General features: G+C 36.0%; 3 protein-coding genes across 3 annotated transcripts; 2 read left to right on the forward strand and 1 right to left on the reverse strand.

The window, feature by feature from the left end:
• Positions 1-624: 624 nt before the first annotated feature.
• On the forward strand, positions 625-3,844 carry LOC147563430 (signal peptidase complex subunit 3B-like). Its single transcript, XM_086637792.1, has 6 exons — positions 625-880; positions 1,413-1,460; positions 2,013-2,075; positions 2,678-2,731; positions 3,309-3,392; positions 3,483-3,844. Exons 1-6 carry the CDS (start codon positions 752-754, stop codon positions 3,606-3,608), a joined length of 504 nt encoding a protein of 167 aa, XP_086493918.1. The 5' UTR covers positions 625-751; the 3' UTR covers positions 3,609-3,844.
• On the reverse strand, positions 3,741-6,515 carry LOC147563431 (tetraketide alpha-pyrone reductase 2-like). Its single transcript, XM_086637786.1, has 6 exons — positions 6,267-6,515; positions 5,349-5,521; positions 5,041-5,229; positions 4,628-4,790; positions 4,315-4,504; positions 3,741-4,088 (listed from the first exon to the last, which is right to left on the reverse strand). Exons 1-6 carry the CDS (start codon positions 6,373-6,375, stop codon positions 3,947-3,949), a joined length of 966 nt encoding a protein of 321 aa, XP_086493912.1. The 5' UTR covers positions 6,376-6,515; the 3' UTR covers positions 3,741-3,946.
• Positions 6,516-10,554: 4,039 nt separating this feature from the next.
• LOC147563432 (protein FAR1-RELATED SEQUENCE 4-like) lies at positions 10,555-13,543 on the forward strand. Its single transcript, XM_086637801.1, has 3 exons — positions 10,555-10,694; positions 10,899-13,139; positions 13,225-13,543. Exons 2-3 carry the CDS (start codon positions 10,905-10,907, stop codon positions 13,342-13,344), a joined length of 2,355 nt encoding a protein of 784 aa, XP_086493927.1. The 5' UTR covers positions 10,555-10,694; positions 10,899-10,904; the 3' UTR covers positions 13,345-13,543.
• The last annotated feature ends 2,040 nt before the right edge of the window (positions 13,544-15,583 follow it).

The following is a 15,583-nucleotide window of genomic DNA, read 5'->3' on the forward strand; positions in this document are numbered from 1 at the left end:
AAAGCGGTAGGAGTCGGAAGTACCAAAGTAGATAGTAACGCTGGTAGTTTGTAAGGCTGGTCCGTCGGGAATTTCATTAGGGGTGAGCAACAGTCGGCCAAACTGACCAGACCGAATGGAGTGATTGTTAGGCCGAACCGAGCATTACCGAACCGAACAATGTTCGACTCGGGTCGGATGGAAAAACAATTAACCGATCATTGTTTGGTTTGGCTTTGGCTTGAGTTTTTGAAAATCGCCATAACCGAACGGATATACGTGTACATAATTTATCTATATCTAATTATATATACATTATATAACACTATGAATGAATTACCATCACTTAATATAGATCGTAAACTAAGAATAGGTATTCAAATCGATTTAAAGAGTGAAATTGAAGTTAACTTTCATTGTTTTCGCTCAACTTCATTTTTTCTCCTTATGTTTTATTTGGTTATGTGAGTTCGTCTGGATCGACCAACCGAACTCAGTCTATTCGAACCAAATAGGGTCGAAAGAAGTCGGTTGACAATTTAATTGGTTCGGCTTCTGCCGATGATATTTAGTCAAACCTTATTGATTGGTTCGGCAACCGACCGCTGCTCATCGTTACATTCCATAGGGAACACGTGCTTAACTAGTTCGGTTGCGATCTCTCAAAAGCCCGGACGCGACATATCGAACACTTAGAAAAAATTGACAAGCTCCGGGTCCCTCCCTATCTCCCTCTTCTCTCTTTCATCTTTTTCTCTCTCTAGGATCAAAAATGCATTCAGTCGGGAATCGATTGAGCACAGTTCTGACCTTGGGTAGTTTGCTTCTCGCTCTACTATGCATAATCACTTCATACTCCGATAGTTTCAACAACAACCCCTCTGTCAATGCCCATCTCGAGGTTACCACCACCCAAACCCCCCTTTCTAATTATTTCTTCGATTTGCTTTTCTAATTCAAATTCATTCTCAAATTGATAGATTCCCAGTCGTAGATATTATGATTTTAGACTTTGGGTTGTTGATCTAATCATCGTGAAGATATATTTTCTCTTTCTGTCTGTATAACCCCTTTCTTGTCGATTTTGGACGGAAAAAGAGGCATGATTTATTAAGCTTTGGTAGCTACGGGTAATTGTTTGATATTGAAATTGTATCCTGAATCCGAATTTTGATTTAGAATATAAAAAATGACATCTTTACTCTTGCAAGATTTATTATTGCCCTAGGTTTGATTTACACTTGTGATATGAGTTTTTTGTGGTTTTGAAATATTATAATTCTTGCTTTAGATTCCCCACTTTTTCATGTATTATAAAATGTTGATTAGATAATTAAACATTTTTGAGTAGTGCTGTTTCTAGTGGAGAAGGAAATAGTGGAAGACATGACTTATGAATTGGATACTGAAATAGTTTGTCGGTTTATTTCCAGGTATTGAAAGTAAATCGGTTCAGGAAGAGGCTAAACGGAAATGATGAGGTAATGTAGTCTTATAGTCAAATTTGTTCTTATCTAGCTTGTATAAATCGAGGGTATGGGTTTTTCTTAGATTCTATGTTGTTTCGACTATGAGGAATCGAGGAATTGTAAATGAATATGGATGTAGGTCACTTTGATTTGAAAATTGAAACATGTATTTGAAGAAGATATAAAAGATCATTTTCGAACTGTTGTTTTCGTCAGCAGATAGAAGTTGTATGTCAATCAAGTTGTTTGTCCCTCAGATTTTGTTTTGCTGTCAATTGAGCCTATAGATTTTTATATATGAGGGTAACAAAGAGACTTTGAGAAAAAGAGCAAGTTCTCCCGAGATAGTTAATAAATCACTCGTCTAAGGCAGAAAAGAGTATCCCGGAAATTTCGTTTGGAGAAAACAATTTGATGTATTACGGGTTTTATTGATTTAGGTGCAACCGTTTGTAATTTAGGTATCAATTCTAGTTTGATTGATTGATTGATTTATGACATTGATTTATTGATCATTGGTTGATATGGACAGTAAATATTAACATACTTTCTTTTGCTTTACAGGTCAGCTTGACCTTAAACTTGTCCATGGATTTACGACCCGCTTTTACCTGGAACACAAAGCAGGTATATCCTGATTTATGTTTTTGTTATTCAATTATCACTTGATCCATTTCTGTGACAAAATATATTGTGAATTTTCTTGCCATTGAGAGCTAGAAGCCTAGCAGTTAGAACGATTTACACGAAATAGGAGCATTAACTTGATCCATTTGTTTCATTTCAAAACAAAACATGCATACTAGTGCAAGTTAAGTTGTGGTAACACCTGCCACGGCAAATAGTAACGAAATGCTTAGTGTCGTCTTAAGGCCATAGGGAGGGGAGTGCAAGTGTTAATTAAACTATTTCATGGCGAGGGACTTAAAAGGAGAGGTATACTACTTCTTGGTTATATATTTTCTTATACAACAAGACTATTTTGAGAAACTCAACTTGGGCGGATGGTATCGTCGGTTGGTTTTCATCAAGGAGAGCTGGTTCCATCCTTGGTGATGAGGTTCTTGTTCCTCTTTAATAGCATGCGACCATTTGACAAAAGAAAAAAGTAATTTATATCATTGGAAGGAATATCCCAGTATGGGATTTACAACATTATATTGTTAGTGATGTTGCAGAACTGGGTTAGTTAATTTGATCTTTATGTTAACTTGACTTTCACTTTGCAGGCTTTTGTCTTCGTTACAGCTGAGTATGAAACTGCGAAAAATTCCGTGAATCAGGTGACCCTTCTTAACCAAATGTTGGCTGCTTCTGTGATATTTACTTATTTGACTAATTCATTTAGTTCTGTTATATCAATAAGACAATTTTCTAGTTTCAAATCATATCTGTTGCCAATATGAAACTATTACACAGTAATCTTGAATGTTTGCAAAGTTACATACGAACTTCCTTTGGATTTCTTTTTGATGATTTATATGAATATAGGAAAACAAGTATCCAAACTTTCTCCTTAATAGATCTATCGTCAGAAGAAGTCCGAAGTCTCTCTCTCTCTCTCTCTCCCTCCTTTTTCCCCGACACAAGTAATTCAGCATTGCAACATTGGGCTCCACCCGTTAACACAACCGTATATTATACGGCAATTTAGTGAAAGATTTAATTTTTCCATATTTTTCTCATAATTTTTTGGCGTACAAGAAGAAAGAAGAGAAACATAGGATGCATTATCGTGGCTTTCCAGATGACATAATTATTATGTTCTAGTAAAAAATCCCCTTAATCAGATTCCTGCCATATTAAGTGTGTGACGTACTTTACTTCATTCGTAATTTGTGCTTGTTGCTTTGGTTCCAGATTTCCTTGTGGGATCACATAATCCAGGACAAGAACGATGCCAAACTGGAAACCCAGATTATCACAGATTCTTTCATTGACCAGGTACTACTAATTTAATACTTCTTTTCAAGTGGTTCTACTTTATTATTCGTCATTCAGTAAGGTGGTAATTTTTGTTTGACTCGTATGCAGGGAACACACCTTCGTGGTAATGACATCAAGTTTGTTCTGCATTGGTACATCATGCCGAAGACAGGTAGAACAATTGAAAACCAGCTTGTAATGTCTGATTACCGTCTACCTGAAACATACACATAGGTTCTCCTTCGTTTTCTCAAAAATCATTTTCATAGTTCATAAATGATGACAAGGGATGCTGAAAACTGAAATCTATTGCTTTCCCTTGTGGGATTCTGTTTGACCCTTAGTGAGTCGGGAAAACAACAGTTATGCTTATAGATAACAACTTCACTATAGTTTTAAAATTTTAATGTGAGCTTCAACTTCCGACTCTTAATTCTTAGACAAATTATATAGTTTCTTGCCTTTTGTCCTATCCATGAACTTATTGTATTACAGTTTGCTACTTCTATTAGGGTTATAGATACTTAGTTTAATCCGTGCAACAACCGGAGTAGTTTTAGGTGATTAGAAGTTCAGAGAAATCCCTTCTCCTGGAAGCTTTTGATACAGTCTTCGAACATTTCGGGAATAGTTTTGAATGCAGGAAAACCCAACTGATGAATCTTGCTTGTATCCAGACTATGTGGATTGTCATTTCCTTTCGATTCAGCACACCTACAATACCATCAAAACTTACTTACAAATAAGAGCAGGTACAGGAATAAAAAATAGTCGAAGGTGGTGTTTTTTTTTCTCCATATTGTTTGGAATTGACTCGTCTGCATCTTAATCATTTGAAGCGGACCCAAAATCAACTCAGATTCAGACAGACTCAGATAGAGAAAATGAGAAAGAAAAAACAAAAACAAGACCCTAGATTCTTAAGTAGTTATTTACTCACTTGTTTTCGTAGGGGTAGGATGGATACTTAGACTTGAGCATTTTGATAATCTCTGAAAAATGAGCGACGGAACTTGAACATATAAGCCTGCCTGATGCTTTAGGCTCTTCCATGGCTAAGATATGTGCAGCAACTGCGTCATCTATGTGAACGAAACCCACGTTGAAATTCGGATATTCGCCTTGTACTCCTAAACGAGAAAATTCATGAAACTCTTTAGGAGTAAAAATCAGGTCCATGAGAAGTTTGCTGGTTCTAGTTAGTATAAAAATTGTAATGGAGGTAAATGAGAGGGGTGAAAGTAAAATGCAACCTTTTACAATTGCAAGTATCATAAGAAGTGTGCTTGTTGGATATGGACCAAGCAAAGGACCCACAACGAAAGATGGGTTCACTACCACTAGATCTATTCCACTCTTCTTGGCGAATTCCCATGCCTGTTCCTCCGCTAATGTCTTTGCGTATGGGTACCACAACTACATGTCAGAAAAATACAAGGTAAATTGTCATCTGAGTCGGGATTATCTGAATCAAACTTGTCTGAACCGAGTGTTTACATTACTAGTTTATCTACATCTGGCCCGTTTGGATGAGTATGACCGTTATAGTATCATATGTTTTCACGAGTGTGATTTGATGATTCAGAAGTTGAAAAATAATGTTGGAAACATTCTAAAATGTTACTTGGGTCTGAATCGCAACTTAGAAAAGGTTTAAGTGTAGTACTTTGTAATTTTTACAATATTCGCAATCGCTCCAATGGGTTTCATTTAGAGGGGAGATTTCTTGTGCATCGTAGCGGTATCTGACAGCAGAACACGAAGAGGTAAGCACGACTCGCTTTATCGAACTTGTTTTAGAGCATGACTTCAGAACATTCACCGTTCCCTTAATAGTTGGATCGATCAAAGTTGCCTGCAACGAGTGAAACATTTTCAAGTTAAACCACCTCTATAACAATCCCAGAAGTAAAATCCTTCTCTCTTTAACTAAAAAGATGTTTTGTTTCTCCCTGTTTTGTTTTGGTGACTTGCCTGAACATCATTGTCGTAAGGGACGAGAACAGGTGATGCGGTATGAAATACACCGTCCACGCCATCTACGGCATTGTCGAAGCTTCCATCAGCCATAAGATCAGCTTTTATTAGCTTTAGTCTTTCCTTTGCCCCATTCATCTCCAAAAGAAACCCAACCTTTTCTACATTGTCTAGTAAAAATGAAGACAAAAGAAGAATAAGGTTCAAGATTGGTAAAAGAGTGATCTTCTTTTGTTTTCCAGTTTTTTTGAAGTTCAAGGCAAGGAAGAGCCTCCAATGACCAAGTGTTTTAGCACGGCTAGATACCTTTAAGTATCTCAAGTACATCAATTAGTTGTGGGAGGTGATGATGGTCACTCTCTAAGTGTGAGATAAAGTCTAGCCTCTTGATCTAAATTTTAAGTCCAGAGAGGTTCAAGGCCATTGGCACGAGTCGAATGTTTGAGATCACACCCACAAATGGTATCAGAATTCAGTTTTACCAAGTCTTTTAGGCCTTATTGTGGAGCGAGAACATAGTTTCCAGGTCGGCAGGTCCCGTTATGTGAAGGAAAAGTTTGTTGGAGTTTCTCCCCACTCAATGTGGGAGGTGTTCACTTTTTAAGTATGATAGGCTCAGCTCTTGAGATAGTTTTCCGGGTGAGAGAGGCCCAAACCTCCTCGGGGGTAAGAAAGGCCCAAGAGCTCACTCCACATTCTGGAGTAAGAAGACCAAATACCACACTAACAACAAAAGGATGGGGAAGGAAGAAGAAATAAAATGCTAAAGGGCCTGAAAAAATGGGCCGAACACAGTTTGAAATCTACGTGGCCAGGCACCTATTGGACGGGCAGTGTGAAGAGAGAACCCGTTCAATGGGAGCCGACCATTTCAGCTTCTTTTTGAACATCGTTGAAGGAAGAAAGAGAGGGAACCTGGATCTCGCACGGTTGCCCTAACCTTGTAACCTTTTTCCAATAAAACCTTCACTATGTTAGCCGCTATAAACCCAGTCCCTCCTGTCACACAGTACTCCTTCACCATCTCTCTCGCTCGCTCTCTTTACTTCAATTGAATGATTAAATGGGTATTTTTGATTAGAATATTTTCTCCTTTTAATGAGTTAGTTAATGTTGTTAGTTGTTATATGGGTTAGAGGTAGATGCTTCATGCATTTTGAGTATGAAATTAAAAGAGCTTTTCTCTACAACCTCCTCGCCTTCATGAACTTCTTTGAGTTGATCAAAATCCTAACTAACACCATCTTTAAGTTGGTAAGAATGCCAAAAAAGGAGTTTGATTCATCTTCAACGAGTGCTCGTTTTTCTTGCAGTTATATGATGTCAAACAGAAGTTTCATTTACAAAATACTCATCAAAACATTTGTACGTTGGAACAATTTAAGATGTAACTCGTAGCGTAATACCTTCTCTTGCGTACTTATTAGGTTTCTCTGGGTAGGTTTAATGCTTAGATTGATCGCGTGGAGAAGTTACGGCTAATCCGTAACAAAACCTATGCCAAAATACCAAATAAAAACTTTCATGTACAAAGTACTCATCAAAACATTTGTTAGAACAACTTTAGACATAACTAATAATTTAAAACCTTCTCCTACGTAATTGTTTGATTTATCTCGGTATGTTTAATGCGTAGATTGATCTGGCGGAGAACCTTCGGTTGATCCTTAATAAACCTACGTGTGAGAATAGTATCACATGACAAGAGCTATATAGCAAACAAGAATATAATGCTTAGGTCCTCTCCACTTATTGCCCATTAGTTTTGAGTTGAATGACCACAAACTTAACATGGTATCAGAGCTAGGGCCACACGTGATAGGTTTAAAAGCAATATGTGCTCTACTTCACCCGAAAAAAAATCACCCCACAGGTGAGGGGGCGTGTGAGAATAGTCCCACAGAGGAGAAAGACTATCTAGCAACCAAGAATATAATTTATAGTGTAACACTTTCTTCTCTGACGCACTTACTAGATTTCTACGGGTAGGTTTAATGCCTAGATTGATCGGGCGGAGAGCTTTGGGCTGATCCGTAACAAACCTATGCCAAATAAAAACCTTATACTATACCCAAATAAGGTAGTCAGGGTGGACTGGTGGTTAGTGTTGATAACTCTACCGTGGGTAGTTTTAAAAGCGCGCCTTACGGGAGGCCCTTATAAAACGTTGCAGATGCCTCCGCAAATTTGTGAGGGAGTTTGTGGAAGGAAGGAAGCACATATAACACTTAGGGGAGGCCCCTATAAAACGTTTGCTCTCGGAAAGTTCTATAGGCGCCCCCTTATTATGCGTGGCTTCGTGTTGATAACTCTACTTACCCGAGAGGAAGTGTTAAAAACCTTCTTTACAGGACTTCTCTGAGACAAATTCTACGGGGAGCATGTAAAGAGAAGAGAGACCTTCAGCGCTCCTAGCGCGCTTTTAAAACATTCCTCACGGACTATCCTTATTGTTTGTATTTGTACCTTTTCTGTTAAAGCTTTACTTTTTTTTTGTTTGTGAATATATTGATTGTTATATTACCCTAAATAATGCACACCCTCAAAGAGCAATCACAGATTCATATATAATATAGCCTCAATTAATAATGGTGGTTCGGGGGATGCCCCACGGGATTAATGTAGTTGCTCATCGTGTGATACACTTCCGTGTACATTTTTTGTTCGGTCACTCTGATTACAAAGGTAAAGTTATAGCTCCACCAATGCAAGACTTCAAAGAAAGATTTTAATTGTCACCTATGATTTTTTTTTTTTTTTAGTACTTCACCAAAAACAGTCTTTAGTGCCAAATTATGTTTGGATCTTAATACGATATGACATCATTTAACTTTAAGATGTCTCACCAAAAAACTCATTATTTGAGATTTCTATTCAAAAATCTTAACCGAGAACTCAATACTAAATACAGAAATATCCATCTAGAAAATCACACCTAGGAGTAATTTTTAAGTTTTTAGATGTTCTTTTGGTTGAAGATCTTTGTTATGACAGGTAGGAAAGAAAATCTTAATTGAGACTAAACATATAAGACAACTTAAATTTCTCTTGAAATTTTGTTGAAAAATAAAGTATAAGTAGTTGGGAGTTGGTTGAGTATGAAAATTTTATTTTTCTCGTCCTCTCTCTTAAAAACTCATTTAATTTTCAATTTTGACCAGGGATAGGAATGGGGCATGTCTTATTTAGATTGGTCCTAAGATAATTCAGTCTAATCTTCTCAAATATCTATAGATTGGGATATGAAAACTCAACTTTATCGTTCAATAAACTGGTTTCCCATTTGATAGGTGGAGTTTTTCGTATAGTTCTTCAGTGCTTAATTATTTTCCTTTGAGATATATTGAAGCTCACATAATTTGATAGATAATAATTCCAAATATGCATTCATCACTTACTGTTTTAAATATTAATTACTATTCAAGAATGATATAAAATCGATATGTCTTTTTCCTTGACAATATTATTCTTTTCAGCACTTCCTGATAGATACGTGATAGATACGTTTTTCAAAAAAAAAAAAAGAAAAGCAGACACAACCACGTACAACGAAATGTAGTTTACGAGTTCTAGCCTTTTTCCTAGTGTATTCCAACTTTGTACACTTTGACAGAGAACTAATCAAATGAAGAGCTCAAAGAAGGTGTTTGAAGAGTGTAAGAAGTATCAAAAGATAAATAGAAATACGTGTGATGCCTTTAGAAAGAGGTGCCTATAGAATAGGTTTAACTAACTCTACCAAAAAAGTCTTTGAAGAGTTGGTAACAACAGTTGAAAGATATAAACTCAAACTAATCTTTGTGTTTCTGAAATGAAATAAACTCTGATCTCTCTCTCGAATTCATGAATTTCATTTGATTTCTAATGGCTTCTTCGCGATTGTTCTCTTTTATTCCTAATCTCTCATCTCCCATTACCTTCATTTCTAACATTGCGAGCATTGTGTCAGATAGAGCGAACATGTACTAAATGTTACGCGTGTGGTCGTCCAATATAAATCCAATTGGCAATTAGTGGAAGGGACCTAGACATTATATTCTTGGTTGCTAGATAGTCATTCTTCTATGTGAGACTATTCTCTGTTAAATTTGTGGTCATCCAACTCAAAACAAAATGGCAACGACTGGAGAGGACTTGTACATTATATTCTTGGTTGCTAGTTACCCCTTCTCCCATGTGGGACTATTCTCACACGCCCCTCACGTGTGGTGTGGTTAACCTAACACGTTTTTTTTTTTTGTTTCGGGTGGCGTGGACCACGTGCGGCTTTTAAACCTATAACGTGTGGACTTAGCTTACATACCATATTAAGTTTGTGGTCATCCAACTCAACACCAATTGGCAATGAGTGGAGATGACCTATACATTACATTCTTGGTTGCTAGTTATTCTCACACGCCCCTTCACGTGTGACGTGGTTAGCCTAGCACATGTTTTTTTTCGGGTGACATGGAGTACGTGTGGCTTTTAAGCCTATCGCGCGTGACCCTAGTTCTAATATCATGTTAAGTTTGTGGTTATCAAACTCAAAATCAATTGGCAATGAGTGGAAGGGACGTAGACATTATATTCTTGGTTACTAGATAGTCATTCTCCCAAGTGAGACTATTCTCACACTAAAGTGGCTTCAGATCATAAGGTCTTTACTCAGATTTTTGTAGATATGTTTGGGAAGAGAGGGCCCGGTGTGACCGCACCCCCTCACCCACACCCTTGCTACGTATAAATAAAGATAGTGTATTTTAAAGATTACTTTAATATAATGTAATTGAAAGTATGATTATCTTAGTAACCAACTATTAGTTGGCGTGATTACTAAATTAGTTTCAACTTTTAGGTCAGGTCTGGAGACTGCATTTTCTCATACAAACTTGGACGATAACACAGGTAAAGGAATACTAATATGTATACATATCAAAAAGCCTAGACAGACCGTTTTGAGGGACTGCCCCTTAGACCGTCCCGTCCACTTGGACAACAAGCCAAGGGGCTTCCCACATGGGTTGTCAGGTAAGTCAAAAAGTTGGAGAGAGAAAAAATTGTTTCTCTCTCCAACGTGGACAACCAAATTAAATGGAAGTCTTTCCATCTCCCGTTCTCTCTAACGGTGACCCCGTTAGAAAATTTACTTTCAATCTCGGCCATTAATTTTTTAAGGGCCGAGATTGAAACCCCTAAAAGTTAATTAATTCCTTTCTTCTTGGATCAGTCATTCTTCCCAACTCTAAAGAACAAAACCCTAACTTAGAAGTTCATCATTTCTCATCACCATCTTCTTTCAAATCGATCTCGTTTTGTGAAGTTGTTGTTAGTTCTCTACTCATCTCCTTCTTCAAAAGTAAGGTAACTTTAGGCATTTGTTTTCATTACCATTTTAGCTTAGTGTGCATTGATAAATTGTTTAAAGTGGTTTCCCATTTCTCTCCAACTTTCACTAGATTTTAAATCACAACTTATTTTTTTTTCAGTACATTTATATTTACTTTTAATGTCCCACTGTTGTTCTTGATATATAGATTGTTTTTATTTCTCATTGTTTTATTCAAGGCATATATGGAAGGAGGAATACCTATGGAATATAATGTAGATTTTGAGGAAGATATAGATAATGAGAATATTGGGACCAAAAATGATTGTGGATCCGAGGATGATGATGAACCCGAGGATGATTGTGTCGATAGTGAAAAGAAAGTTGATTGTTCGAAATATAGTAAATTAGAACTATTGGATTTACTAAAGATTGGAAAGATACACGATAATCCTGAGTTTGTGTTTGAACTTTTTAAGAAATATGCGTTTTTATCGGGATTTCCTTCAAAGAAAAGAACTAGTAAAAGAGATTGTAGTGGTTTACTTCGATGGGTTACTTTTTCGTGCGGTAGAGAAGGGAAACCTAAAAGTACTTCTTCGAATTGCTTAAACCCGAAACCCTCTTCCAAGACAGGTTGTTTAGTTAAGATTAGAATAACCCTTGAAGGAGACGAGAGATGGAAAATCACGTCTTCCTATCTCGATCACAACCATCCATTAAGTCCTAGTAAGTCTAGATTTTATAAATGCAACAGAAATATCAAGCCATCGGTAAAAAGGGCTTTAGAATTGCATGATAGAGCAGGAATTCGAGTATGTAAGAATTTTGGGACGATTGTTGAAGATGCACATGGTTATGAAAACTTGACTGTAAACAAAAAAGATTGTCAGAATTACCTAGCAAAAGTTAGGCGATTGCGTCTTGGTGAAGGTGATGTGGTTGCAGTTCAACGTTATTTCTTGAAGATGCAATCGCAAAATAAAGATTTTTTCTATTGTATGGACCACGATGAAGAAGGTAGATTGAAAAATGTATTTTGGGCCGATGGAAAGAGTAGAAAATCTTATAAAGAATTTGGCGATGTGGTTGCATTTGATACAACTTACTTGACTAACAAATACGAAATGCCATTTGCTCCGTTTGTCGGAGTAAATCATCATGGTCATACAATTTTACTCGGGTGTGGTCTCATTTCAAATGAAGACACATGTACATTTGTTTGGTTGTTTCAAGCATGGCTCGCTTGCATGGATAATTGTCATCCTCAAGGAATAATTACAGACCAATGTAAGGCAATGCAGAATGCCATTGAGATAGTCTTTCCTAACACTAGACATAGATGGTGTTTATGGCATATTTTGAAGAAGTTTCCTGTAAAGTTTTGTAGCAATAAACAAAAAGATCAGATCAGTTCGACATTGAACCGTTTAATATATGATTCACAAGACCCCAGAGAGTTTGAAGAAGGTTGGTTAAACATGCTTAACAAATATGGTTTACATCAACATAAATGGTTAACTAAACTATACGTGGATAGGTATCGTTGGATTCCAATTTACCTTAACAATAGTTTTTGGGCTGGCATGTCAAGTACACAACGAAGTGAAAGTGTGAATGCTTTTTTTGATGGTTATGTTCATTCTAAAACAACTCTAAAACAATTTGTTGAACAATATGGTCGCGCATTGAGAGATAAAGCCCAAAAGGAGGCGGAGGCGGACTTTAGGTCATATGCACACAAGATACCATGTGTAACGAGATTTGCAATGGAGAAACAAGCTCAACAAGTGTACACCACAGAGAAATTTAAAGAATTTCAAACTGAGTTGATTGAATTGTTATATTGCAAAGAAACAAATAGGTACCACGATGACATGTTAACTGTACATGACGTACGGGCTGATATTGTCATTGGAGATGGAATGAAGAAAAGAATGGTTTATAAAGTTTGTTGCAATCATACGAGTAGTAGTATACATTGTAGTTGTCTTATGTTTGAGTCTAAGGGCTTATTGTGTAGGCATTCTATATTAGTGTTGCTTGATTTTGGTATTGACTTTATTCCTGAGAAATACATTCTTCGTAGGTGGAGAAATGATGTTACGAGAGCACACACAAAGTTGTCAATTGGATATGATGATTGGACATTAAGTGAAAATCTTCGTACCTATGATCGATTATGCCGTGCATTTACTGAACTCGCAGACTTGTCGTGCGATGATGATCGCCGTTGTGAACGATATATTGAGTGGGTTGAGAATGAGAAAAAAACTATACCTTTGTTTAAACAGAGTGTTAATCCAGCTCCAATCTCAAGAACTAATGTAGGTAGTACTTCCAACGGTAATGATAATGAAGAAATCTTGCTTGATCCATATTGTGTGAAGCGTAAGGGGCGACCTCGTACTAAAAGGTTAGAGTCTACACTTTTCGCCAAATCGAAGAAAAAAGATGTGTCAAGTAACAAGAGAAACAAGGTTAGTTATTATTCACATAGTTGTTTTTTTTGTTTAAATATTTTTTAAGAAATACAAGTATAATAAAGTATTTTATTTTTTTTAGGGAGATGATGATCTACAACATATGGGATTCAACGCTACTCAAGAAAGTTATTATTGTGATACACAATATGCAACATTCAATGCCACTCAAGAGAGTCATCACAATCTCCCACATCTATGATTATGGTTACATGAATGTGTGTATTTTATTTTTTTTTAATTTTAATCTTGAGAGAATTTTGTCATGGTATTAATACATGGAGTTTTTTGTTTGAGCCAGATGGAGTTTTTTTGTTGCAAGAGATACATTGAGTTATTAAACTAAAAATACAGTGACAGGAAATACTCATTATTCTATCTAATTTTTTTTGTTGAAGTTTAATATCTGTCTCTATATAAATTGCTTTTATTTTTTACTTCCTTATACCCGTGTATCTCTTGCATGATAGTTGATCAATACATAATGAAGAATCTTGATGTAAAGAACTAACTCCAACACCATTGCAGGAAAGTTTGGAATGGCTTTTAAGTGGTAAAGAAATAATACAAAACTTATTCATAATTGTGAACATAACATCAATTAGCTTCTTAAAAATAACCCCATATACACGCAATGAGTTTACAACAGAAATTAACGAATTCACAACAAAAATAAAAGACGCAATACGTAAAAGGTCCTAATACATTTGAATATCTTCCATATACACACTAAACTAAAATGGTGACGAAAACAAATCTCTAATTTACCATACTTTCGAATAAAGAACCAACAACAATTTAAAAAACGAGATCAATTTGGAGGAAGTTTTTTTTTTTTGTTGAAATAATCAATTTGAAGGAAGTTGGTGATGAGAAATAGTGAACTTCTTTTAAGGTTGAGTTTGTGTTCCTTGAAGTTGAGAAGAATGACTGATCCAAGAAGAAGGGAATTAATTAACTTTTAGAGGATTCAATCTCGGCCCTTAAATTTAAGGGCCGAGATTGAAAGTAAATTTTTTAAAGAAGAAAGGAATTAATTTAACTGTTTCAACAAAAAAAAAGGAATTAATTTAACTTTTAGGGGTTTCAATCTCGGCCCTTAAAAAATTAATGGCCGAGATTGAAAGTAAATTTTCTAACGGGGTCACCGTTAGAGAGAACAGGAGATGGAAAGACTTCCATTTAATTTGGTTGTCCACGTTGGAGAGAGAAACAATTTTTTCTCTCTCCAACTTTTTGACTTACCTGACAACCCATGTGGGAAGTCCCTTGGCTTGTTGTCCAAGTGGACGGGACGGTCTAAGGGGCAGTCCCTCAAAACGGTCTGTCTAGGCTTTTTGTATACATATTATGATGCGTCTACAGATACTTACATGAAAGTTAGGTTTCACATGCTGATCTAGTAGCATGTTGACCCCCTTATTAAATTTCTATTCTCAGATGTTTGCAACCTATGAGTTATTGAACTTACCCCCTTAGATTTACTATTTTTTGATAAAATTACATAGGTTGTGTTTGGAATACATGAAATAATTGTGACTACTAAGAACAATTATTCTTCGATATAATTCCTAATAGTTATTTCACCTTATTTTATTATTTGATATGGTCGAATATGATTAGTAATAATGATTTTGTTTGTATATTATTTAATTTATGATTTTCTTATTACATGCCAACCATGCTCTTAGTGGTTTGACAAAAAATTAAACTTGAGGGGATAAGTTCAATTACTAATCAGTGTCGAGGGAGTAAGCTAAAACCACCCAAAAATATATATGCCTTGGCAGTATGATAGAAAGCCAAACAAAACCAGCTAACATAATAATGTCAATATGCCTAGCCACCTAAACACATTTACATATTCACATCCACAACTCAACAACACGAGCCAAGATCTCCGGAAATGACTATAGATATGATATTAAGAACTTAAGATAATATCCTATATATAAAAACATCTCGGTCAATTAGATAAGAAATAAGTTTGGCGGACTCATTTTACATGCAGTTTCATATAAATTAAGTCAGAAGGTAATTTCTATTTTTTAGGGTTTTAGAAGTACGAAAATCTCATCGTTTCCAACTTGAAGAAAACGGAGAATTTGAATGAAACGATGAGATTTTTCGTACTTCTAAAACCCTAAAAATGGAACCTTCTGGATTAAGAGTTGTTTGTAAACATTTAGGGAAAAGTCGATCTGCTTCATCTTCTAGTACAATTTCTGTTCTAGTATCCTATATATAAAAACATCTCGGTCAATTAGATAAGAAATAAGTTTGGCGGACTCATTTTACATGCAGTTTCATATAAATTAAGTCAGAAGGTAATTTCTATTTTTTAGGGTTTTAGAAGTACGAAAATCTCATCGTTTCCAACTTGAAGAAAACGGAGAATTTGAATGAAACGATGAGATTTTTCGTACTTCTAAAACCCTAAA

This window comes from Eschscholzia californica, unplaced genomic scaffold (genome assembly GCF_041429995.1).
Source record: "Eschscholzia californica isolate CP2 unplaced genomic scaffold, dmEscCali1.0.p SCAF_1, whole genome shotgun sequence".
In the NCBI taxonomy this organism is placed as follows: Eukaryota; Viridiplantae; Streptophyta; class Magnoliopsida; order Ranunculales; family Papaveraceae; genus Eschscholzia; species Eschscholzia californica.

Coding starts and splice junctions, on each gene's coding strand:
- LOC147563431 (XM_086637786.1), bottom strand. CDS start 6,375: ATGGTGAAGGAGTACTGTGTGACAGGAGGGACTGGGTTTATAGCGGCT. Junction 4,791..5,040: donor AATATTGTAAAAATTACAAA/GTACTACACTTA, acceptor TCTGACATGTAG/TTGTGGTACCCATACGCAAA. Junction 4,089..4,314: donor TCCTACCCCTACGAAAACAA/GTGAGTAAATAA, acceptor ATGGTATTGTAG/GTGTGCTGAATCGAAAGGAA.
- LOC147563432 (XM_086637801.1), top strand. CDS start 10,905: ATGGAAGGAGGAATACCTATGGAATATAATGTAGATTTTGAGGAAGAT. Junction 13,140..13,224: donor CAAGTAACAAGAGAAACAAG/GTTAGTTATTAT, acceptor TATTTTTTTTAG/GGAGATGATGATCTACAACA.
- LOC147563430 (XM_086637792.1), top strand. CDS start 752: ATGCATTCAGTCGGGAATCGATTGAGCACAGTTCTGACCTTGGGTAGT. Junction 2,076..2,677: donor TTACCTGGAACACAAAGCAG/GTATATCCTGAT, acceptor TTCACTTTGCAG/GCTTTTGTCTTCGTTACAGC. Junction 3,393..3,482: donor CAGATTCTTTCATTGACCAG/GTACTACTAATT, acceptor ACTCGTATGCAG/GGAACACACCTTCGTGGTAA.